Here is a 24075-nt window from a genome sequence, read left to right as displayed (position 1 = left end):
CCAAGTCCAGAGGTAGGTCAGGAAGCTTTGGGTGAATGAAAGAGTCAGTAAGGGGATTCCCACTGTCACGTGAACACAACCAACTCGCGGACATAGTGGGATGAGCCTGGATCCAGATCAGCCCCGGCAGGCACGCCTGACCTCCATACCTCACCACCGCATCCAGTCAGACGGTTCTCTGCCCTCAGCCTGGCCCCTGGGCTCCAAAAAGACAGCACAGGGGATGTGGGAGCCTCGGCCAACACCTTTGAGCTCAGTACCTGAGTCACCCTGTTGACAGTTGCATCTCCAAGCCTGGCATACAGTAGGTGCTCAATAATTGTTGCCTGACGCTACCCGCCCCCCAGAGGTTCGGCTCCACAGACTGGCTCATTGTCACCCATCATTGCCATGTAAGATGAGAACCAGGATCCACGGAGGGCTTCCTGCTCGCCAGGCACTGTTCTGAGCACCTGCTGGCAACGGTCTCCTTGGCTTGTCCCCACAGTCCTGTGATGTGGGGACAAGAAACACACTTGCCACCATGAGGACCAAAGAGCGAACACTTGGGAGCCCTTCCAACAAAGCCTGGCCCCCGGGGAGTATGATGCATGCATTTGATGTTCACGTTTTACACTTGGGGAGACGGGCTCTGAGAAGCTGGTGACAGGCCCCACGTGGCAGAAGCGGGCCTCCCGACAGCCCTCACAGTGCAGCCCCCCGTGGGCACAAGGCACTGCCCCTCCAGGCAGTCAGGGGCTGGGGGGAGAAGTCCCCGTGTCCCCCAGGCTGCCCTTCCTCCCCTGCTCTCCTGCACCTTCCTCACCACAACTTCCAGCCTTGGCTGGATTCAGGATGGAGGCCGGAGCCCGGGCTTGCTTCTGAGCAAGTCCTGAGGTGAGTGACCCCAAAATTCAGGAACTGAAACAGGATTCTAGCAAGAGCCCACAGAGAGAGCGTGGGACACTCACAGTCAGCTGCCCCAGCAAGTAAGAGGCCCACAGGGGTGAGCCTCAGCTTCTGCGGGAGTCCTCAGGTCTGGGAAGGGGCCAGAGCGAGTAGGTAGATGACTTGGCCTCCGTCCATGGGGGCCTTCATCTGGGGGGGGGGAGCCCCCACCCACCCAAGGGACCTGGCTGTGTGAGGGACAGGCCCATGCCATGAGCTTGCCCTGAGCCCCACGTGTGTGCTTAGGCAAGTCCTTTGAAGATGAGGAGTGGGTACACAAAAATAGACTCAAAATGGATGAAAGACCTAAATGTGAGACAGGAGTCCATCAAAATCCTAGAGGAGAACACACGCAGCAACCTCTTCGACCTCAGCCGCAGCAACTTCTTCCTAGAAACATCACCAAAGGCAAGGGAAGCAAGGGCAAAAATGAACTATTGGGACTTCATCAAGATAAAAAGCTTTTGCACAGCAAAAGAAACAGTCAACAAAACCAAAAGACAACCGACAGAATGGGAGAAGATATTTGCAAATGACGTATCAAATAAAGGGCTAGTATCCATAATCTATAAAGAACTTATCAAACTCAACACCCAAAGAACAAATGATCCAATCAAGAAATGGGCAGAAGACATGAACAGACATTTTTCCAAAGAAGACATCCAAATGGCCAACAGACACATGAAAAAGTGCTCAACATCACTCGGCATCAGGGAAATCCAAATCAAAACCTCAATGAGATACCACCTCACACCAGTCAGAATGGCTAAAATTAACAAGTCAGGAAACGACAGATGTTGGCGGGGATGCAGAGAAAGGGGAACCCTCCTACACTGTTGGTGGGAATGCAAGCTGGTGCAGCCACTCTGGAAAACGGTACGGAGGTTCCTCAAAAAGTTGAAAATAGAGATACCCTATGACCCAGCAATTGCACTACTGGGTATTTACCCCAAAGATACAAATGTAGGGATCCGAAGGGGTATGTGCACCCCAATGTTTATAGCAGCAATGTCCACAATAGCCAAACTATGGAAAGAGCCAAGATGTCCATCAACAGATGAATGGATAAAGAAGATGTGGTGTATATATACAATGGAATATTATGCAGCCATCAAAAGGAATGAGATCTTGCCATTTGCAACGACGTGGATGGAACTGGAGGGTATTATGCTGAGCGAAATAAGTCAATCAGAGAAAGACATGTATCATATGACCTCACTGATATGAGGAATTCTTAATCTCAGTAAAGAAACTGAGGGTTGCTGGAGTGGTGGGGGGTGGGAAGGGATGGGGTGGTGGGGTGATAGACATTGGGGAGGGTATGTGCTATGGTGAGCGCTGTGAATTGTGTAAGACTGATGAATCACAGACCTGTACCCCTGAAACAAATAATACACTTTGTGTTAGAAAAAAGAAGAAGATAGTAGGAAGGGAAAAATGAAGGGGGGGAAATCAGAGGGGGAGACGAACCATGAGAGACTATGGACTCTGAGAAACAAACTGAGGGTTCTAGAGGGGAGGAGGGTGGAGGGATGGGTTAGCCTAGTGATGGGTATTAAAGAGGGCACGTTCTGCATGGAGCACTGGGTGTTATGCACAAACAATGAATCATGGAACACTACATCAAAAACTAATGATATAATGTATGGTGATTCACATAACATAATAAAATAAAATTTAAAAAAAATAAAAAATAATTTTTTTAAAAAAAGGTGAGGGGTGGGTGACGCCCCCTGGGCACACAGCTGCCAGGAAGGGGGCAGGATTTGAACCCAGGCCTCTTCTAAGTCTGTGAGCTGGGGGTTCACAAACTGTGGAGTCCAGAGAGCTCCCTGAGGGCCCCTCAGGGCAGGTGTAGAGGAGCAGGGAGGAGTGAGGCAGATTTTGTTTGAGCTGAGTGACCGGGCTGGTCTTGCAGGCAAGGTGAGTGGAGGCCCAGAGACTCTGAGCAGAAACTCCTGTCTGGCCAGGTCTGGCCCAGGTGCCAGGCCAGCTGGTGGTGGCGGGGGTCAGGGGGTGCTGCCTGAGGGAAGAGGAGGGCTCTGGGACCTCAAGCTGGGTAGTGATATAGACAGGGGTGGGTCTCAGCTCTGTGGGCCTGAAGCTTACACAATTTGAGGGGACCACAAATACAAAATTAGGAACAAGGCTTTGGAAGGGGGCCATGCAGGCAAGGGGCCCTGAAGCTTCAGCTTCCTTAAGTTTACAACAACTTTGCCTCTAAGTTTTTGTGAGTGAGCAGGGCACTGGGCAAGGAAGCGATAACACCGCTCTACAGGGTTGGTTGCCACGGAAGCAATCTAGGAAGGCTTCACAGTGGTGGTGGTGGCAGCATTTCCCCTGATCTGTGGCAGGCAGGTCACACGAAGGCTGAGCCCTGCCCAGGAGGATGGCCTCTGAGGCCTTGAGCTCCAGCTCCAGGTGTGTGTGGATGAGGCCAAGAACATTCTAGGGGCTTGTTCACTGTAACCTAGAAAGAACAGAGCATGGGGCGGGGGGGTCGTGTTGCTCTCCCTACTGCACCCCCTTCCTCTGCCCATTTTATAAGTGAGAAAACTAAGGCCCAAAAAGAGGAAGTGACTGGCCCGGGGTCACAGAGTCAGTCTGTGCCAGAACCCCAGGCTGCTTCATTCCCTGCCCTGGGGGCTTTCTCTCACCCACTCCTTCCTCCTATTTGTGAAAACTCAGTGGGGTCAGACCTACTCTGCAACCAATGCCCTCATTCAAGCCCTTCCTTGCATGGGGTGGCCCACTCCTGCCAGGCCCAGGTCACAGGGCTAGGAAAGGGCTGCGGAGACAGGCCCAGGGGTGCATCTTCCCAGCAAGGGGAGGGAAGAGGACGGAGCTGCAGGGATGTGGAGGAAGGGGAGGGAGCGCGCGGGAGGGGCGGGAGGGGGAGGGCTCTGCCATTCCAGAAGCCATCCCACTAGCACACCCCCATTCTTGGGAACAAATTGCACATTTGGAGTCATTTTCCTGGAAGAAAAAAAAAAGCCTCTCTAAAAATATTTTTTCTTTCTCACCTCATCCTGGGGCTAGAGCAGCCCGGCTGGGTGACAGCCAAGGAAGGGGGTGCAGGAGAGTGACCTGGAGCGGGAGGGGGGCACGAGAAGGAGGACTGAGGGGGGCAAGGAGACCTCCCTCCCCCTGAGGCCATGGGATCTGAGCAAGCACCACTGTCACTGAGGTATTTGGTGGGTCTTGTGTTTCTCTGAGTGCTTTGAGGTTCACAGGGACTCCTTCCAAACCTCAGCCTCCAGTCCTGGAGCCCCTGCTCCCGGGCCAGGCGGGCACAGACTGGGAGCCAAGGGAGCTGGCGTCCCAGGGCGGGCGTGGGCAACGGACAAGCAACCACATTCACGTGGGACAGGTCCCTGCTCTGTCCCTCACCGCCTGTGTGGCCCCTCGCCCCGGGCCTCAGTCTCCTCACCCATACATGGATCAGGTCCCGGGGGGGTGGCCAGCTTCATTCCCAGCACCCCGCAGGTGGCCCCAGGACGGGCCTGGCAGAGGGCAGGAGCAGGGATGGACTCAGCAGCCCGGGTCAAATCCCGGGTCTGCCACCCCCTGCCCGGGGACCTCGGGCCACGTTCCCGCCATGGAAGTTAGAGTGAGTGACTGTCCCGCTCCAGGGTTTGAGGGAGGTGAACAGGGTAACGCAGGGCAGCGCCCCGCTCAGGGCCAGACCCACAGTCACCACCCGATTGGCCGCTGTTTTCCCGCCATTCCCTTTGTGGGGCGCTCCAGGCCTGAGGTCGGTGGGCTGGAGCGGGGCCTCCGCTGGGACTGAGAGACCGGGGCTGAGCCACCTCTGGAACGGGACAGCTGTGGCCTCCTGAGAACCCCTGGTCCAGCCCCACCGCAGAACGCGTCTGCACCCCGGCCTCCGCAAAGCGCCGGGAAGCTTCCCGGAGTCCTGGGGAGGGTGTGCAGGGGCCGGAGCCGGCTCTCAGAGGCCCGCACACATGGGGCAGCCTGTGCCCCCCGGGCCCTCTGATTTGCCAGGGACCGTCCTGCGCTACAGCAGTTTCGGGGGCTGTTGCCTATCGCTGCGTAACAAGTTACCCCGAAACACTGCAGCTTGAAACAGCGACCAGCCCTGACGGTCTCAGCCAGCTCCTGGGCGGCAGGAGTTCCGGAGCAGCCGAGCTGGGTGGGTCTGCCCTGGGCTCTCCCACGAGCCTGCAGTCCTGGAAGGCTCCGTGGGGGCTGGAGGCTCTGCCTGCAAGGTGGCAGGTGTGCCCCTCCCCACGGGGACCCCGCCATAGAGTGTCCTAGACAGCGAGCAAGCAATCCTCGAGAGAGAGCGCGCTGGCGCTGCAATGTCCTGTGTGACCTGGCCCGGAAGTCACACCCCAGGTCTCCACAATGTCCTCTCATGTCCCTGCGGCCCTATTCATCAGGGGGGAAAACACCAGGAGGCAGGGGCCCATTGCATGCGGGCTACTGAGCAGCGATAACTCGGTGCTTCTGCCTTCATGCTGGAAAGCGCCCCAGTTGGGAAGCTAAATTGAGTAGTCGCTCTAGTGAAGATTCCAAGGGCCCCAACATGGCAGGGAAAATCGGAGGCAATGATAATTAACAACAACTCCTACTTATGGCTTACTCTGTGCCCAGCCCTGTGCCGAGTGCCCAAAGGGAGGAATAAGATTCACAGAGGTTGCACGGGGCCAGTGGAGCTGGGATCATAAAAAGACAGAGGTTTTAGTTGTTTGAAAGTTTGGAGCAGAAGCCAGGGATGTGGCCCCATCAAGTGGCACCAGGGCCTCTGGTCATATTAACAGAGACATGGGGCTGCCCCCGTCAGCCCCACCCACCTGATCTCATACCATCCCCGTGAGGGTGGCAGGGCTGGGTTACCACTCCAGTGACAGTTGGCTCAGAGAAGTCAGTGATTTGGCAGAGGTAACCCAGTGAGTCAAAGGCAACGCTGGGGCCTGTGAGCGGGATTCACGTGACCATACCCTGCCATCCCAAGCCAGGGTGAGGTACTAGCCCTAAACCCAGGAGAAGCTGGGGACAGAGGGGAAGCTCCATCTTAGGGCAGATGCCGGACCTCCGGTCTCTGGGTGGGCCTCCACTCCTGAGCCCCTCAACCCAGGGGAAACCCTTCCCAGCCCTGACCTTGGAGGCGGGAGCCCTTTGGCCTCTAGAATGCTTTCTTTAGGTAGCAGCACCCTCTTGTGGCTACAGCTGGTAACTACATGAAGTCCCCAGCTTCCTCCCGCAAAATGCTTCCCTCTCCAGCGCCTCCCGCTTCTGAAACCCGACTCTGAGCGCGGGAAAGACAGAACACAGCTATTCCTGGGGCTAACGGAAGGTGGCAAGAGCAAGACGGCACGGATAGAGCCCTGGACTTGGGGTCGGGAAACTTCAGATAAAATCCTTACCTGGTTATTGACTCATTCGTTGTATGGCTGGGATCTCAAACTCCTCATCTGTATAATAGGCTGATAACGTCTACCCACCCTTAGCCCCCAAGGCTTTCATGAGGATCAAGGAATCACAAAAAGGGACGCGCTCTGTAAACCGTAAAGCACTGCGACCAGGTAAAAGACCATTATATAAACGGTGTTGGAGGGACTCCGGAAGGGAAACCCAAGAACGCAGCTATCTGGCTGGTGGCAGCCCGGGGTACCCCATCCTGGAGCAGAAGTGGTGGGCGGCCAAATGCGCAGGCGAACAGGAGCCCCGGAGAGAAACTCAATCCTGCAGAGGGAGGGGCCTGCCCCGGCCCCGCCCCCTCGTGATGCCGGAAAGACTTGCCTCAGATCCCAGACCTGTTCCCCTGCGGTGGGGCGACCCCATTCCTCACAGGACCGGGGTGAGGAACAGCTGGTTCACAGCAGGTGACTTTATACGTGACGGACAAGGGTGGTTGGCTTCACCAGCACCCGTGCGCAGACGCGGGATGAGTGAAGTCAAAGCTGAAACACGCCCTACCAGCCCTTCATTGCCCCGATGTGCCAGGCACGATGCTGAACTACATAATTTCACGTAATCCTCACAACCAACCTTTGATACAGAGCTTCTATTATTTCCCTCACTTTGCACAGATGGAAACTCGGCCTCAAGAGATGACACGCGGGACACCTGGGTGGCTCAGCCGTTAAGCATCTGCCTTCGGCTCAGGTCATGGTCCCAGGGTCCTGGGTTCGAGCCCCGCATCGGGCTCCCTGCTCCGCGGAAAGCCTGCTTCTCCCTCTGCCCCTGCTTGTGTTCCTTCTCTGTGTCTCTGTCAAAAAAATAAAATTTTGAAAAAAGAGAGAGAGATGACATGGGATAAAAGGGATTAAACCCCATGTTTGACCGTACCACCTCCCCAGGCCTCCAAGACACAGGCCTGAACACGGTGGTGGGGAGGGGGCTTCTCACGGTGCCAAGCTAGTACCTGGCTTGCTACCACGAAAAAGCACCAAGACAAAACATTTCACAAAATGCTAAGAGTAAAAGGAGAGAGAAGAGACACAGAGTGCGAACGTAAGTGGCCCGGGTGGAAAGGAAGAAAACCAACAAGTGAGCGAATGCCAGGTACGTGCCAGGCACGGGACACCCATCTAGCAACAGCTTGGGCTCACGCAGCGCCAGTGCTTCCGAGGGAAAGCAGGGCGCCAACAGCTCATGCCGCTCGCCCAAGGTCACCAAGGTGGCGGGTGGGCAAACGGCAGAGCGAGATCCGGGCCTCCTGCTTGGCCTGCTTCGCACGCCGCCCCTGCAAGTGGCTGGTAAACCCGCCACCACTTCCCAGCCATGACTTCCCAAGACATGAAGTGATATCCCCACCCATGTACGTATTAGCACCTTCAGTTTCCAGGGGGAAGTTTGGTTTAAGACGAAGTAACACCCCTAGGCCCAGTGAGTGGAGGGACCCGTATTTGAACCTGGTCCGATTCCAGAGCCATGACACTCAAGTGTCGCACAGGCAGTGACAGATGGCGATGCCCCTCTAGCTCTAGCGTGCAGTCTCTGGTGGGCCCATGAGGACTATCAGTGAGAGAAGCCTCGGGAAGGACCTGATTTCAGCTACTGCAGCACAATCATCGAAACCTGCCTTAGCTTAGCTTCCTTTCCCTCTCTTATCCCCAGGACCGCAGAGCCTGCTAGTGACAGTCCCTTACCTTCGGGAGGGGATCCGGCAAAGCTCCTTCTGCGACCGGCCTGGGGCTCCACTCGCAGACGTGAGGTAGCGCAGGCTCCCACCTGGCCTCCCTGGCTGAGCCTATCCCGTAGCTGCCAACACCGACCAGTCTTCGTGGGGCAAAGGTGGTCAAAGGATGAGCATTCCCAGACATAGGTGGCAGGCCCACCTCCGTGAGCTAGAGCCTCCTGTACTAAAAACTGGAAGGCGGCCCCAATCTGAGGGTGATGAGCAAGATGAGCAAGCTAGGCTCCTGGGCCAGCCTGGTTGGGCCGGACGAGGACAGCAGCAGCCCAAACTGAGGAAAGGGAGGGGGGCCTCGGGAGGGGAGGCTGAGACAGCCCAGACAGCAGTCCGAGATGCCTTAGGGGCCGCCCACCTCAGAAAAGGAGATGCCCCAGCACGTAACGGAGCTGGGAGACATCTGTAACCGACTGGATTCAAATCTAGACCCCAGGCTCACAATGCTGCAAAGGCAAGAGCAAATGAAGAGCATCAAACTGGGTCCCGCCGCAGGGCACTGGCTCTTTGAAGATGTTCCCTGTGACTGATGGGCAGACCCTGGGCCCAGGGAGGCAGATACTCTGACTTTTCAATAGAAGTTGGAAATCTGGACTAACAGTCTTGCTTTTGAAAGCACGACAAAGGCTAAAGCCAACATCTTTGGGTCAAAATGCACTCCAGAGCTATCAGTCTGCCACCCCAGCCATATTCCAATCCCACTCCCACCGTCCTGCAAACAGAAACCAAACAAGCAGGAAAAAAGGCATAAAGAAGGAATGGGCTGTCCTGGGGCACTAATGTTAAGGGGGAGAGGAGGCGTTAACACAGAAGCACAAACTCAGATTCCAAAGTTCTGTATTTTTCAAAATAAAGATCACACATTGTTTAGAGACAATCTACACAAGAGTTACAAAAAATAGTTGCCCAGGCATAAGCATACACAGGTTTGTTAATTATACACATATGGTTACAAGTGTGCTTGCAAAAAAGTTCATTGGAAATATACACAAGGCTCTGGAAATGTACACCGTGTAGTGTTACAATTCTATATTCAAACAAGGAAAATTGACAGTATGTTACATTCACTTACAAGTAGACAAAATGCAAAATACAGTTCATCTTCTGTACAAAAAGGAAGGGCAATTCACACTTTACAAGGTGAGGGGGCTCTGATTGTAAGGAAAGCTAGGGCGGGGCTGAACTTTGCACGTCCTTATGACTGTCACAAAATAAGCAAAACATTACTTTTTTAGGATTAAAAAAAAACACTAGTGTGAACTGAATCATCTTGAATAACATTTAGAAAGGATCTTGCTACTGTGGGACTAGGTGACAAATAAAACCAAGCTATTTTTTTCCTTTTTAAACATTTAACTAGGCTGTATAAAGAACATTTATTCCTTCAAAAGAAAAAAAATTTACTTCTGGTTGAAATTACAATTTACAATATACAACACTATATGCTACGACCATAAAAGGTGTGAATATACACTGAATGCACAGGGCTGGCTAATTCTCTTTTCTTACCAAAAAACGTGTTTATGTTGATTCAAACTTCTCCACATTTACATTACAGGTATACAAATGTACAATTGTACAATCCAAAGTATGTTCGACTACTAGGGTCCATTATAGATACAGATTAGACATCAAAACAAGAAAATACTACAAATTTGTATATATGCAAAGTCTACACCAAGTATACACTATATATTTATAGAAGCAAGACCAAAAGCAGAGTTGGATTTTTTTTTCTCATGCTAAATAATCAGATTTTGCCTTTCAATGTTAACAGACAAAAATCCAGTAGGCAGTAAACAAATACACCCGCCCGGCCTTGAAAGACAGCCTAGGAGCTCACATCTCCTCCTCCCAAAACAGACTACACATCTTCTTCAGCATAATAGTCTCCAAAAAAGGCAATTTTTCAAAGTTTCCTAAACTTAATGTCATAAACTGAAGCTTTTGCAATTCTAAAACAATTTTCATTTTATATATATATATGTATGTATATATATATATATATATATATATGTTTTATAAACAGTGTTAAATGCCAGTTTGGGTCATTTAACAAAATTCAAATTTCTCAGGTTTTTTTGTTTGTTTTTGTTTTTTACTAAAATGAGGAGGTGGGGAAGAGCTATTTGCAAAACTTGCCGGCAAGGCAAAATGGGTTAAAAACCTTTTTTTCTTTTTTTTTTTTTTTAAACTTTTTTTGTTAAACCAACCACCCTGAAAGTTTCCACACGTGTAATATAGATACAACATTGAACAAAATATGTGGCCTCCCATGTACATTGGTTACCTATGTACAAGTATCCTATACACCAGTAAAACAACAGGGCAATTAGTCAATTAAAAAAAATAATTAGTACATGTTATGCGTAATAAAATTAAACAAATTTACAAAGGCTTTTCCACTTGTGGATTTGATTCCTTTTTTTGGAGGAGCGGGTAATCCTGGAGCAACCATTTACCCATTTCAGCTTCTCTACTAGAACATTTCTGGTTGCTGGTTGGATTCGCCAGTGGGCCAGTGAGGTCAGTGGGAATGAGGGGACAGGGTGACTGCCTCAGATAATACCATTAGGGGGACCGCAGATGGGCCCTAAATCAACGCCATTCTTCATGTAGTACTTCTCCAGCTTGGCCAAAATGTGCTTGCCGTAGGTGTACTTGCGGAGAGTGGCGATGTGGGGCCGGATCTGGGGAGGAAGCACAGTGTGTGTTACTCTGGCCCGCGAGCCCACCGCTCCCAGGCCCCGCAGCGCGCACGCGAGTCCGCGAGGCAACACCTCCCCCGGGTTCTCGGTCAGAGAACAGTGACCGCGCTGAGCGCGCGAGGGACGAGCTCCTATTCTGAGCACGGGCACGAGGGCTCGGGAGGCGGCTGGCCACAGACCACTTCCGGGTCAGGACGCGGAACACGGGCGTCCTCACTGACAACCACACCGCCGCTGCATGGCACCCTCCGGGGCGAGCTTTCAGCCTCGCTGGCCCCCCTCGAGGCACCTCGGCTCCCCTCAGCAGTGCGGGGAGGGTTCTTTCTGGGCACCATGAGCCCTGAGCGCACCATGTGACCCTGTCGTCCAGTTCACAGAGGATCCCAGAAAACGACTGACAACAGTAAAAATGACTAGTGTGGGCGGGGTACTGTTCATTGAAGCCCCGCATGGCAGGTGTGATCGTCCCCATTTTACCGATGAGCCCCGAAGCACGGTGGCTAAGCAGCGCATCCAAGGCCAGACGGCTACTCGGGCGCGGGCGCAGGCGCCGGGTCCTGCAGCAAGGGCTCTGCTGCCCACCGCGCCCGCCTGTCCACTCACCCTCTGCACCCACGTCCGGCTCGTGTTCTGTTCTCCAGTCCCCAGACACGAGAGGTGCTTCCTCACTGGAGCCACCCTTTCTCTGCTGGGAGCTCATGGAGCTTTCCACGTGCCCTGGCTAGGGCGTGAAGCACGCCACCTCGACAATCCCTGGCTTAGCCGCCGACGGGTCCAACAGTGAAGGACCGTGCGTACCTGCTACCCCACCCTGACGTGCACTTGCACACTCACACCCACACCAGGGTACATGGACGCTCTCCACCTTGAGAGCTCCACGCAGGCCACTATTTTTGTCTGGTTGGCCAGGTCCTCAAAGCAAGGAAGGCTCGAGCAGCTCTAGAAACCACTGCTGCGCCACAGGACACAGACCCACAGCAGCTACTACGTTCTCACCTACGAGCCCGTGTGGGGAACCGTTAACAGCCCTGGGTTCAATTCTGAGCTGGGTGGCCCAGAGCACTCGCCTCAACAGCTCTGTAAAAAGAACATGCGATAATGCTACACTTTCATTTGGGTAGCAGTGAGGACGACAGACACGGCTGGTGTTTCTGGCATTAGAACGGGAGGTTCAGGACCCCCTGGGTTTTTGGTGGCTCGCCTTTTAGAAACATTAATGACATTCACATTCAATTCTTTCACCTCTCTGTCCCTGGGACTGGTGACTGCTAAGTCCAGCCGCTGAACTTGGATCCCTCTCCTTTCCCAGGCAAGAAACTAACGACCCTCATGCACAAGCACACACACTGTTGTTGAACTCCATTTTTTACTTGATTTGGTGGGAGGTGGAAAGGAATCAACCTGCTCCACGGTCTCCTCTTGCTGAAAAGGACACTGCCCAGCAGTGAAAGCTGGAAAACTCTCAGTTTTTTGGATCCGTGAGACTCTTCCTCTTTCCACTCCCTCTACCAGCCAACTGCCAAGCCCCATTCTGTCCACTTGTCTTCAATCCCAAAGCCATCACCACCTCTTGGCTTTAAAACCACCCATCCAGCCTCCTCACTGCCTCCTCTCCTGCTGCCTGGCCTCCTCTAAGTTACTCATCAGCCAGGAAAATCATGTGAAACGTAAATGTGACCTGGCACCACAGGCCTGCCCTACTGAATACGCCTGACTTTTTCAAATACACGGTCTTGTCTCCTGCTCCTAAGCCTTCATGCACCACGTTCCCTCTGCCTGGAAGGGTTCAGGGCTTTATTCAAATGTCACTCTCTGGGGGAGCCTTTTCTGTACCCCCACATTAGAAGAGAGCCTGACACATTCCCGCACAGCCCTCCCCCATATGTTCCCAGCACGACTGCAGCTACCCGTCAAGGTGCTGCCCTATTCACAGATACCGGAGCCCTGCTGAAAGGAGGGCTTGCTCTCCAGTCTTCCAGCTCTCCGGTTTCTCCAGCTTTCACTGCTGGGCTTGCTCTGAGGATGCACACGAGCATTTGACAAATGCAGGACTGAACGAATGGACAGGCTGAAAACTTCTATATGACTCCGACACGGCCTCGGCCTTCCGCAGCGTCCTGACCCGCGCATCCGCGAGCCTCACGGCTGGAAGGACTCTGGACTCCCCCAGCCTTCCACTGCCGCCGCCACCACCACTGCAGTGTTTCGCTGTGTCGTGCTGTGTTCCCAACTGGAGGCGGGGGTGAAGGAGGGGGCCCTCGTCTGGCTCAGAACTTGAGTCCGTAACAAAGATTCTCATTACCGAACTTTGTTCTCAGTGAGGGCAAGTGGCTCATCATCGCCAGACCGTGGCCAACCTCTCCCATGACAAGGGCCGAGGGAGCCCAGAGCCCAAAGGCTGGGGTTCAGGTCGAAGCAGCTGGGGCTTGCGGCCCTGCCCAGCACAAACACAGCTGCAGCGGGCCTGCCCGTGGGTGTGTCTTGCTTCCCGAGCCCAAGGAGGGGCTGCGTGGGGCTGGCTGGACCGGCTCTGCGACTGTTCCAGAAGCCATGGGCGGCTCTCGCTGTCAGCCCCACACACAGCACCTAACAGTTCAGATTTCTGTCCCTGTTCTCCTCACTCGTCCTCAGCCTGGACTTCCCTCCCGCAGAGCCTCCCGCGAAGCCGCGAGCACAGGGTCTCACGTGCTCACCAGCCCTTTCCACTGCTCTTCCCCCCCACCGGTGCTCTGTGGGCAGGGACCGATCTGCGTCGTGTCTGCACTGGTGCCTGGCACAGAGTGGGCACCAGGCCAGGCACCGGGCAGGCACTCTCTCAGTGAAAGTGGGGGGGGGGGGATGAATGAGAGGAAAGAGGAAAGGAAATAAGGCAAGCAGGCTGATTTGCGGGACTGAGAGCTGGCCTCCCAGGAGCGGAGAGGCAGAAGCCTGCCCTGAGGAGCACAGACGGAAATCCCCCACAAAGACCGGAGTTTAAGACTCTTTCACACCAGTGAGCTACTAAAACATGAAGACAACGGCCACTCTAGATAAAAGGAAACGAGCACAGCATGAGACCTAGTCCAGTGACAAACTCCACAAAAAGAAGCAAGCTGTCTACCTTCATTTGCATTTCAGAAATGTCAAGAACCTCAGGCCTTGCACCCTTTCTAAGTGAGATCTGCCCAACCTGGCCTACCTTATGCATGACGATCTTCCGCTGGGCTGGCTCTGCCACATCGATCATCTTCTGGACCACATAGTTGGCATACTGGTCCTTCATCATGGTGTATAAGGCACTGTGTGGACCGTCATTCATGGTGCATACCTCATCGATAAGCACAGCACGCTCCGTACGGGAGGCATGAGTGACACACTTCTCCACAACATTGCTGTAATGAGACAAATCCAGGGACAACTCTTAGAACAAAGACCTTGTTAGGCTGTGTTTGTTTGGTCTCTGTCCTGACTCACAGTCAGCAGCAAAAGAGAGCCTGACATTTTTGGAAGATCCATTCACCAACTGTCTGGCTCTATGAGTCTCCCCCTTTGCCATCTGTGGCTGCCAATGTGAACCGTGGCTGACACCAGGTCTCGGGGGGAGAGCAGGCCCAACCTTCTCACAGGTGAGGGTAACAAGCCCAGGTAAGCGAAGGGACTCACATATGAGGCTCACGTGACAGCTTAATAGCCGCCCTTGTTAATGATTATAATTTCAACACACAACCAAAATCCATGAATCGTCTCCTTTCTAAGTGTACGGAGGTCAGGAACAAGCCTTCCTTATGTCTCTATCTCTAGTGCCCACCACAAAGAGCGGCCCCCAGGAGAGGAGGCCGGGCACGCTCAGTCAAGGAGGGTGTAAGCAGGAACCACAGCACTCATTCAGCAGCCTGCTGCTGCCTCTTCAGAGTCTAAGAACAACAACAACCCTACGGGCCTGCCGGCATTTCTGAGCACTTCTCAAATACATCGCCTTGGGAAAGGAAGACAGGACTGTGGCTACACTAAATCCAGGGGGGCCAGAGAGGGCGATTTAATTACACACGGCTGTGCTAATGGGTCTTTACCATCTCGGGGTGATTAAGTCCGACACCACTATGCACCTGTGGCTCCGTGGGTATGAGGAGGTTGTGTGATGTCCAAGAATAATATGTATTCTCTGTATCGCTGGAGCTGGCAAGGAGGGCATCTGCTGGGTCGGTGTGCAGCTGAGGGCTTCGCAGAGAGTTTGTGACTGGGGGAAGAGCTGCTGTGGGCCACAGAACTCTCAGAGAGAAAAGGAACTTAAGAGTCCAGACCTAGCTAATGCAGGAAGCTCTTCTGTGACAGTCCTGAAAGATGGCCACTTAGCGTCTGCTTGGGAATTTCTCATCATCCGGAAATAATTACTTTCTAGGGCGACCTACCACATGGGCAAAGGGCTGTGAAACAGTCTTCTCTACATACTGAAGCAAAACATGCTCTCCCCTCAAATTTCACCCATTCGTCTTAATTTTGCCTTCAGGGACTGAAAAAGGACATGTATACCTATGTCAGGAGCACCTTTATGCAGGGACTCTTACTCCTTCCAGAGGCCAGCCCTCCGGATATCTGAATAGTCCAGGAACTATCACCAGAATAATTCCCTCCTCCACAAGTTCTTACACTGTAAGAGGATGCTGTTCCACAGAGCTCTCAGTATTAGCTCACTGTGCACACTGAGCTTTTATTTGGACAACATAATTCTCAGGGAGCCTGGGTGGCTCAGTTGGTTGGGCGTCCAGCTCTTGGTTTCAGCTCAGGTTGTGATCTTGGGGGTCGTGGGATCGGGCCCTGCGCTCGGCATGGAGTCTGCTTGGGATTCTCCCTCTCCCTCTGCTCCTCCCCATCCCAGTGCATGCATGCTTTCTCTTTCTCTCTCTCAAATAAATAAATAAATAAATAGGAAGGAAGGAAGGAAGGAAGGAAAAGAAAACAAAATTCTTAATAAAATTTTAAAAACTACCATCCTACCGGTCATTTCTTCAAACTTTAAGATACACAGTGTCTGGGGTGCCGGGGTGGCTCAGTCATTAAGCATCTGCCTTCGGCTCAGGTCATGATCCCAGGGTCCTGGAATCAAGCCCCACCTCGGGCTCCCTGCTCAGCAGGAAGCCTGCTTCTCCTTCTCCCACTCCCCCTGCTTGTGTTCCCTCTCTCACTGTCTCTCTGTCAAATAAATAAAATCTTAAAAAAAAAAAAAATACAGTGTCTGTCAAGTCTGGTGACCTAACCAATCAAGTCTAATTAAGACAACAGCCTCTCCCTTTGACACAGCATCGTAGAAAAACTTCTTTCCCCACCTTCCTTCTACAGCACTATCTAACTACTATACAGTACTGTTCTAGTGTGAGCTCAAAGTGTAGCACTGTGGAAGGGAATCTCCTAATAGCCATCGGCTTCTCCCTTATCAGAAAAGGGACTTAAGGTATTACTGATCCCGTTCAGAGAGGACAAAGCCTGTCATGATCTCCAAATGTTCAGGCAAAGAATTCATCAATTTTCAGGACTGCTTGGCTGGATTGTACCTTCATCCACTCCAGGCCTGCTTCCCCTAGAAACTAGTCAGGACTTCCTACTAAACTGGATTGGGGACAGGACACTCATTCTTCTGGGTACAGGACTCAATCCTCAACACTGACCTGTCTTCCAAGAAAGCAAGCAGGTAAATCAGCTACCACCATGGGATCCCACTTGGCCAAAGACTTCCACCTTAATACATGATCGAGAGTGTTGCAGTCTTTAAAGTTTATTCTAGGCATTCTGAAACTACAGTTCCCAGCCCATTTGTGGGTGGTGAGATCAACTTAGTAATTTGTGACCAGCTTTTTCTTTTAAAAAAAAAAAAAAAAATGAAACAGAACAGTAAGTATCAGAATTAATCATGGACAACACAGTTTCAGTTACACGTGTATGCATGTGTGTGTGTGTGCAAAGTCAATGAAACTTTTACTTTTTATTTTGGGTCACCATCAAAACTGTAAGTCACTAATCTATTTTATTTCTATTGATCTATGTCCAAATGTATCAGCTCTTTCCTGTGTTATCTCTAATCTGCTGTTGTTAAGGCCACACAGTGAATTCTATTTCAGAGGACTTATTTTTCTATTCTAGAATTTCCATTTTATTCTTTTTATAATAAAGCTTCTAATTCTCTACTAACATCTTTTCATTCATTACGATCATATCTTCCTTTACATCTTTGACTATAATTAAAATAGGTGCTTTATAATCATTCTCTGCTAACTCCAATATCAGGGAGGTCTGGAACTAGCTGGGGTTTTTTCTATTTTTTTCTTTTTTTTTTTTTTTTGACTATAGGCCATATTACATTTTCCTGCTTTCTAGACATAATGAATGATACACAATAGAAACTGAGTTCTGTTACATTCCCCCAAGGATATTACTTCCCCCACTCCTTTATTTAGTGCAAGTAACCTGGCTGAACTCAAAACTGCAAACCTCCCCTGCAAGAGGAATCTCAGTTCCTTCACCCTTAGCTGGGCTGCCTCAAGTTCGCCCTATGCAAATGTGGTTCAGGAGTCAAGCAGATTTTTGGGAAGTTTAAATGTGGGCCTCCGCGCCGCCCCCCTTCTCTTCCTTTCCAGGATTTCTGCCCTGTCGCTTTGTCACTCTCATTGACATGGCTGTCCCTAACTCTGCCTTCTGGGAACACTGGAGATTTTTTTATCCCAACTTTAGAAGCCCAGCATGGAGCAGAATGGGAACTGCCTACAGGCTAAAAGCCGATTAAAACTGGGAAGTTTCCTATCATTATAAAAAGTCATTAAGAGACTAGATCTTAATGGTGTTCTCAACACAAAAAAGAATAATGACATGATAAAGGTGTTAGCTAACGCTACTGTAGTCATCATACTGCAATATATAAATGTATCAAACCAACGTATTACACACGTCAAACCTACATAATGTCATTCGTCAATTATATCTCAATACAACTCAATACAAAAAGAAAAATCAAAAGGGGAGGCGGAGAGGGACAGGGAGATTTCCCCAGTGCAATTACCTCCTTCCAAGTATCAACAAGCCTCCCGTCCCCCAACCCCTTCTGGTATCTACCTACTCTTGGCCACTCTCTTAACGGCTTAATGCCTTCAGGAAGGTTTTTGGCATTTTATACACAATTTATAGTTGTTATCTGTGGGAGGATTAGGCCCAAAGTAGCTACTCAGTCATTACCAGACCACAAGTCTATTGTAATATTAATACTTATACCTAAGAATGAGATATTAAATACACTGAAAAAAAAAAAAGTAAACAGAGGACAGTGACCCAAGGAAGAATTCTAAGAGATTCTGCCCCTACTTCCCTGGTCCTGCCAAATGTCAAAAAAAAAGACAATACAAGGTCACAGAGACCCTGATGTGGTCAGCCTACTGAAACGCTGGATCTATGAGTTTTTATTTTATTTTTTTTAATTTATGGATCTATGGATTTATGGATCTATGAGTTTTTATTTTATTTATGGATCTATGAGTTATTATTATCTATATTTTTAATTCTTTTCTCTTTTCCATGCTGCAATGTTACAAAATTTCAAAACTTAGAGATGAACAATCAAGGCCATAGAGTCATACCTGCTTTGCAATCTATTCTAAAAAACAAAGAAAAATATTCCCAAAATACAAATTACTATATTGTGTGCTGTAGGGTACACATTCCACTTAGAAAGACCATACCGCTAATCCCTTGGAAAGGCCATCAATTTCTTCTCCAACCACTGCTAATAATCATAAGTCACCTAAAACATCTTTCCAAATCTGGAGATAACTAGCGCATTTTATTCTTGACCTGGCACAATACAAAGACTGGAAAAGAGACTCTAAGAATACTGTATACATAGAGATGGCATGCTAATTGTGGCACCAGAGAGGAAACTGAGTAAAGAACACCTCACAATTGCGAACCAGTAAGTGAATAAAATGTCCAGTTCACCAAAGTATAAGATTTAAGTTCTTCAGAAACATAATCCCCAGATTTCAAAGTGGGGAGTGAGGAGGCATTAAGGGACCTGCTTTATTTTATACTTTATAGTAGAACCATTTGACTTTTTAAGCTGTGCATACTTTGAGAAAAATAAACATTTAAAAAAAGAAGAGAATGAAAATTCTTTCTTTCTCTCTAGACTTGAAATACTATTTTATCATCTTTTCTGGAAAACGGAGTCCGTGTGATTCAAAGCACGCACCTTGCAAATTTGTGCTGACTCAATACAAGTACATTGCCTCGGATTTCTGCTACAATTTTACTTTTATCCTCAGGACGACCGTGCTCCAATACATGCTGGATTACATAATTTCCATATTGATCCTATTTGAGAAACAACAGAAATAAAATTTATGTAAAAATGAGTTCTGTGGATTACCTAAATCCTTATATCTAATCAACACCTACCTACCTTCCTATAGCACCACGATGGCTTACCTGAATACTAATGAACACTTAAGAATTTTAAAAATGGATAGGGAGTGATAATTTTTCCCTATGGTTACGAAAAAGGAACATATTACCAGATGATGGAATATTTCTCTCTATATTTATGCCCAAAGGTCTTTTTTGGGTTCTTCCTTCATAAGCTATGTCTAGACACAAAAGAGTAGGCCTCCTCTCGTTTAAAAACAACAACAACAAAGAAACAAAGAAAGGAAGGCGCAGGTGGGAATAAAGAGCTATTTTTCTGGGACACCTGGGTGGCTCAGTCGGTTAAGCGTCTGCCTTCGGCTCAGGTCATGATCCCAGGGTCCTGGGATCGAGCCCCGTGTCAGGCTCTCTGCTCAGTGGGGAGTCTGCTGCTCCCTCTGCCTCTGCCACTCCCCCTGCTTGTGCTCTCTCTCTCTCTCTGACAAATAAATAAAATCTTTAAAAAAAAAAAAAAAAAAAGAGCTATTTTTCTCTCAAACAGAAGTTTATCTCTAAGAAAAATGGGAAACACTGTTTATGTCCAACAAAACAGACAATACCTAATTAAATAACATCACAAGCATACAACAGATATATTCACTCATCTAAGGTTAAAGGTATTGGAGAGAATAAATGTGTACAAGGAGGCAAAAGTATTTATTTGTAAGATGGGAAAAATTAAGAATGTACAAATAATATTTTTAAAAACAAGTGCAAAGGCCAAATGTGTTTGCTTCTGGATGGTAGGATTATGGATGATTTCTTTTGTTGCTGCTTTCTGCACTTCCAATTTTTTTCTACAATGAGGATTTAATACACTTATAACCTCACACATCCCCCCAAAACAAACCACAAACTCCAACAAAAATGCTGCTTCAGTACAAAAATACTACACATAGGAAGTATTCTACTGGTTACTGTGATGGGGGAGAAATTTTTAGTGGCAGAAGCAAAAGAAAGTATCAAAGCTAAAAAGAAGTCACCTAATCCACTAAGTTCATTTGAAATGATGAAGTTGAGACCCAGAGAGATGAAGTGGCCCGCCTGAGGGGACGCGGCTGGCCAGGCTACCACAGAGGGACAGAAGGCTGGCAGGCAGCGCACTTCCCTCCAAGGCCGGGGCTCCCTTCATCACCCGTATTCAAAAAGCCCAAACCAGGATGGTAGAAACGAGAACTTGCCCCAAAGCTTCAGTGGGCATTTTAAACACATGAACACGAACTCTTCGGGAACGGATACCTGTGCTGAGAAAACACACAAGCTCTGGGCCTGCACGAGCCCACAGGTGTTTGCGGTTACTCTACTGGCAACTCCACTACCTGTACAAGCTGCTCTGTGTGCTGGTGAAGCTCCTCTAGGATAGGGAGTGTCTGGTCAGGGAGACAGTGCTCCAGGATCCTCTGAATCACTCGGCAGCCGTAAGGATGTGTGGACAAAGCAAAGACCTAGGGCAGACAACACAAACAACAAAGCCAAAAATGACAGTTGCCACTTTCCATGCCTCGGTGTCGCTCATACACATTATTCATCTTCCCAAAGACTCAGAGAGAGAGTGAGTAATGAGTATTCTCGGCATACGGAAGAGAACTCTGAAGCTCCCAGAAGTTTCTACAGTGTGCTTGCAGTCATACAGACAGGAACTGACAAAGCCAGGATATTATGTCCTAGTCTGACTCAAAAGCCCAAATTATAAATATGGCACATTTGAGTTCTCTCTACAAAGAACAAGGTGTGTATGTATGCGTATGTGTAAACCCGTTTCATAACTATACTAAGAATTTAGAGATGTACATAAATTCAGACCTGAAAAGGACTTTTCCAAGAAGCCTAGAACCGACAGAGAATTATTCGAGGTCATAAAAAACATAGTTTAGAGTCCACAGTGTCGAAGAACAGGGTTAAAAATAGAAAAAGAAATGGCTGGAATCAAATCCTAAATGCTTTCACCTAACCGTGCTGCAATCTTCTAAATTTAATTAGGGTGTTTTCCAGCAATAAGCAAGAAAAGCTTCCTCTTTTCTTGGGTCTGGAGAAGATAAGCACATGGGCTTCAGCTCTGGACCACCCAATCTCAGTTCTGGCCTTCCTAGCAAGAATGACATGGAGTAACCTGCACCTCAAGTCTGTTATTAAGAGTAATCACAGGGGGCACCTGGGTGGCTCATTCGGTTGAGCGTCCGACTCTTGGTTTCAGCTCAGGTCATGATCTCATAGGTCTGCTTGAAGACTGTCTCCCTCTGCCCCTCCCCCGTGCACTTACTCGCTCTCTCTCTCAAATAAATAAATAAATCTTTAAAAAAAGAATAATCACAGGAATAATAAGAACAGTAACAACAGCTCACACTTGCTAGATATTGACCAAGTGTCAGCACACTAAGTGCTTTTTATGTGGTTTTTAATGTGTAGCTGTATGTGTACAACAGTGTACTTCCACAGTATAAAGTACAGTTCTTCCCCATTTTATAAAAATGCTAAAAACTCGCAGTCTATAACGTATTAACTTATTTCACTCAATGTTATGTTTCAAGTATTTACTTATACTGTGGAGCTTCTGCTGGGCAAGTACCTGAGTTTGTTACTTTAATTTCTAACCCTCTGCTGACCGACATCTAGATTAGTTAGTCTTTCCTAGGAGAATAAGGCTGCTTTCAACATGTCGAAATATGTCTCCTAGTACCCACGTGTAGATGTTCCACCAGGTACACACCTAGGCTAGGAATGCTGGGTCACAGGAAATATAAATGTTAGACTTTGAAAGATGATGCAAAATGATTTTCCAAACGGCTGTGCTAATGTCTATTCCCACCAATAGTGACCGGATCCCACAATATTGCCAGGACACAGAGGCCGACCAGTGGGGAAACAGTGGTCTATAATCTGTGCCCTTATTCTGCATCTTCCTGATTACTAATGGAATTATTTTGTCTTATGTCTACTGGCAATTGGTGTTTCTTTTGTCTGTTAGTGCTTGTGGTCATTTTTGCACTAATTTGTACTCTACTTTTTGATTACAGGAGTTCTTTATATGTTCGTTATTAATTTTTGGTGATTTCGTCTTGAAAGTATTCTCTCCTCTTTGGCAGTTTAATCCTTTTACTTTCCTTGTTGTCTATTTTGATAAATGTAAGATCTTAAAGTAAACAGATCCACTTTTTTTTCATTAACTCAGAAAACCCAAACAACCCCCTAAGTTAACGCCTGCAATCTCCTCACTGCTTGCCATAATTGAGCAAACCCCAAAGCCTAAACAACTCTAAAATCCCATTTCAATCTAGGCTTAGCAGTACACGTGATTGCACCTAAAAATCTACTTGGTATCAAAAAAAAATTTCACAGACCCAAGAAGGAGGTGTGTGTTTTACTCTCTTTATTCCACATAGCTTAGGAGGGTGTGAGGATGATGTTTTAGGAAAGAGAAATTAATGATAATAGCTAATTAAGGGGGCAATTCTGGGAAAATGGTATAAGAAAATATCACCTCTGCTTGGAAGCTGGTGCTAAGAGCATAGAGGCTCTTACGACATACAGGTAGATAGGAGAAACTAGAAGCTATCTCTGGTGGTGTGGCCACGTGGGGACACCCCACAAATGCTACCCTGTTCTCTGCTCACGGTGGAAACACCCAAACACTTGTTTCCTTTGTTTCTTTCTTAAGTCACTTACCTGCCCCTTAAACGCATCAATGATAAACTGCAAAGACTGGGGCTGCACACACTCGATGCATTTCTGAACCACATGATTACCATTCTGGTCTTTCACACACTTCAGGACGTGGCCGTCTAGCTCCCGAACCATCTCGTTCTATTAGGAGACAAGGAAAGAAAGCACCACCAGAATCACAGCAAGCCAAACACCTGGAAAATGAACAGTCTCCTTACCCAACACAAAGCACAAGGCAGGGAATCTATGATGATGAAGTGGGAGCACACTGCCGTGGCACCGTGACAACAACACAGCAGCACCAAGTGAGGACTGCAGGGTTTCCATGGATTAGCAAATTTCCTGTAACAGCAACCCATCTTTAAAAAAAGTGCCCGGGGCACCTGGGTGGCTCAGTCGTTAAGCGTCCGCCTTCGGCTCAGGTCATGATCCCAGGGTCCTGGGATCGAGCCCCGCATCGGACTCCCTGCTCTGCGGGAAGCCCTCTTCTCCCTCTCCCACTGCCCCTGCTTGTGTTCCCTCTCTCGCTGTGTCTCTGTCAGAAAATAAATAAAATCTTAAAAAAAAAAAGTTCTCTAACTTACAAAAGACCTCAGATTTTTTAAAACTGCAGACATCTATAGAACCCTGTATGACATACACTGTCCTAGAGAATTTCACGTATAATCTATCATGTTCTAACATGACAACCCTGTAAGGTACATGTTATTAATAATGAGAAGAGTCAATCTACAGCTTACGATAGGCTAGGCATATCTGTAAGTGCTTAACATGTTATGACTCAGTGAATCCTCATAATAATCCTATGCACTGGACACTATTATAGATGAGGAAACCAAGGCACAGACAAATTATCTGACTTGCTAAAATCACAGACCTATACTGCCAAGATTCAAACCCAAGCAATCTGGTCCCTGTGTGGTAAAACAATGTGGGTCAGTAAAGCACCTGTCAGCCAGCTATATATTACCCTGCACACACCCTCCACCCACACGGATGAGGGAGACTGAGAGAGGGAGTAAGCAACCAACGGGATCAAGACTGTAGATGGCGACTGGCCCAGAATTCTACCCCAGGTCTGGAACTCCAGCGTGATCTTTCCCCAGGCCAGTGACAGCAAGGACAGCAGGAAGGGCTCAGGGAATACAGAAGGCCAGACACTGGAGTTGTGGGAGATTCAGAGTGTGAGCGAGTATGTGC

The 24075-nt window shown here is 49.0% G+C and overlaps 1 protein-coding gene and 1 non-coding gene across 13 annotated transcripts in view; both read right to left on the bottom strand.

The window, feature by feature from the left end:
- Window positions 1-8906: 8906 nt before the first annotated feature.
- PUM1 (pumilio RNA binding family member 1) overlaps window positions 8907-24075 on the bottom strand; it is a 137648-nt gene continuing 122479 nt past the window's right edge. For all 12 annotated transcript variants that reach the window (XM_032389426.1, XM_032389482.1, XM_032389463.1 and 9 more), the window contains 5 exons: window positions 22879-23016; window positions 20535-20660; window positions 19004-19125; window positions 13973-14165; window positions 8907-10776 (listed from right to left, as the gene is read on the bottom strand). In XM_032389426.1, coding sequence (XP_032245317.1) covers window positions 10645-10776; window positions 13973-14165; window positions 19004-19125; window positions 20535-20660; window positions 22879-23016 — 711 coding nt within the window. In that variant the 3' untranslated portion in view covers window positions 8907-10644. The remainder of the gene's footprint in view (window positions 10777-13972; window positions 14166-19003; window positions 19126-20534; window positions 20661-22878; window positions 23017-24075) is intronic.
- On the bottom strand, window positions 13056-13140 carry LOC116627022. The gene has a single exon (XR_004298395.1). It is a non-coding gene; the product is annotated as a small nucleolar RNA SNORD103/SNORD85 (small nucleolar RNA).

This window comes from Phoca vitulina, unplaced genomic scaffold (genome assembly GCF_004348235.1).
Source record: "Phoca vitulina isolate PV1807 unplaced genomic scaffold, GSC_HSeal_1.0 scaffold2, whole genome shotgun sequence".
Lineage (NCBI taxonomy): Eukaryota > Metazoa > Chordata > Mammalia > Carnivora > Phocidae > Phoca > Phoca vitulina.
The sequence above is the reverse complement of the archived record's forward strand: the minus strand, read 5'-3'. Positions and strand labels throughout refer to the sequence as shown.